General features: G+C 46.1%; 1 protein-coding gene across 1 annotated transcript in view; it reads left to right on the forward strand.

The window, feature by feature from the left end:
* The first annotated feature begins 1,386 nt into the window (after positions 1 to 1,386).
* The window catches only part of TSPYL5 (TSPY like 5), a 5,195-nt gene continuing 4,910 nt past the window's right edge, over positions 1,387 to 1,671 (forward strand). The window contains exon 1 of the mRNA XM_004697706.2: positions 1,387 to 1,395. Within this exon, the coding sequence (XP_004697763.1) occupies positions 1,387 to 1,395 (9 nt within the window). The remainder of the gene's footprint in view (positions 1,396 to 1,671) is intronic.

The raw sequence follows: 1,671 nt of genomic DNA on the forward strand, positions 1-1,671 counted from the left end.
AACAACAACAACAACAACATAGCTCACCTAGAGCATGGAAGGCCTGGAAATTTACTCTCCCCAAAGCAGCCGTTGAAAACCATAGGAGTGGAGTTCTATGCTAACCCACATGGGGTTTCTTTCATCAGATGGAATCAATTCTATAGCAGCTGCGTTTTCCCTTGGATGGTGACGAGGGGTGCTTAAAGTTTACGGAGCTCCCAGGGGGTTGAAGGGTTGCCTCTCTGTTAGCTGGTTGCAAGGACCTTTTTGTTCCTTTTGAGTCTAGATGGACATTCTCAAATGGCTTTTGGTCAGATGTCCATGAATACCACCCTTATTCTGTGGCCCATGAGGCAAATAATTCTGCTGCTTGCAAGATTTTTCAAGGGCTTCTTCAACTGCTACCATGAAAGCTTTGCTGCCGAACTTCAGCCTAGGAAATTGTCTACTTTCTGAGTGACAATTCTACCATCTTACTATAATGTTTTCTTATTCCTGTGATAGCCGCCTGCCTTGTAACCTTGACTTTCAGTCCTATTTCTTGATAGTCCTATTTCGTAAACTAAGTTTGAAGCACCCAGACCGAGGAGATGCTACACTGATGGTTATTTATTAACAGGCAAGCCTGCCTTCATAACAGCCAGGCAGTCACTTAACAGCTGAGCAAGAATAAAAGGCTCCTTGTGCATTTAAAGCAGAGGCTACAGGTCAGATGATGTCCCTGGATGGTACCTATGGTTAATATACTTGGCTACTATGCCGTCTACTCGCAGCTGCGTTGGAAGAAAGATCTGGCAATCTAGTTGTGAAAAACCTGCCATCGAAAACCCTATCGAGCGCAGGCAGACTTGATGGCAGCTGTTCTTGTTCTTTTTGTAATGGGGTCAGATAGATTTGGATTTGGATGATGGTTTCGTCCCTTACTGCGAAATCTTGTCAATGTTCCTGGGAGCTTCTAAGCCATAGTTTCCGTGTGTGGAAAATCGCCATGCCAAGAATAACTCCCTCACAAATTGAGACAATGCATATAAATAAAGCGCCTAGTAAAATGGCTGGGGTAGGGTGGCTCTGTGTAATATGCATTGGGCAGCTAACCATAACGTCAGTGGTTGAAACGCAGAAACTGCTTAGTGGGGGAAAAGATGAGGCTGTTTACGCTAGTAAAGATTTACAATCCCAGAAACCCCATTACAAGGTCGTTGTGAACTGGAATCCACTTCATGACAACGGACTTTGTTTTATTAGCATTATTATTATTTAACATTCTACCGAGGCAGTGAAAAAGAGGGTGACCTTGGCAAGGATGGTGCAGGAGCGGACGGTGGTTTGTTCCGTTGTACATAAAGAGGGTCACTCTGAGTCGGATGGACCCCCTGGTACCTGAAAACAACCGCAGCAGCAGCCATGTCTCAGGTGGGTTTGGGGCTGGCACCGTGGCAGCCATGTTGAGTGACGCTCCCTAGAATTAAGTTATGGGGACAAATCGCTCAGCAAAGGCTTTCGAGGACCAGCCAGGGAGGCCAAAGGCATGGCCTTCAAGGCAGACACCATATATACACCCAGCAAGTCCAAGGGCCTCAAGATGCTTAGTTCATAAAACAGATGACAGAAGGACGGATGCGACGGTTGCTTCAGGTCGTCTTGACCTGGATGAATGAGAGGTCTTCTATGGCATCCTGAAACCACGAA

This window comes from Echinops telfairi, unplaced genomic scaffold, assembly GCF_000313985.2.
Source record: "Echinops telfairi isolate 266 unplaced genomic scaffold, ASM31398v2 ScPeMD7_1;HRSCAF=3_0, whole genome shotgun sequence".
Classification (NCBI taxonomy): Eukaryota; Metazoa; Chordata; class Mammalia; order Afrosoricida; family Tenrecidae; genus Echinops; species Echinops telfairi.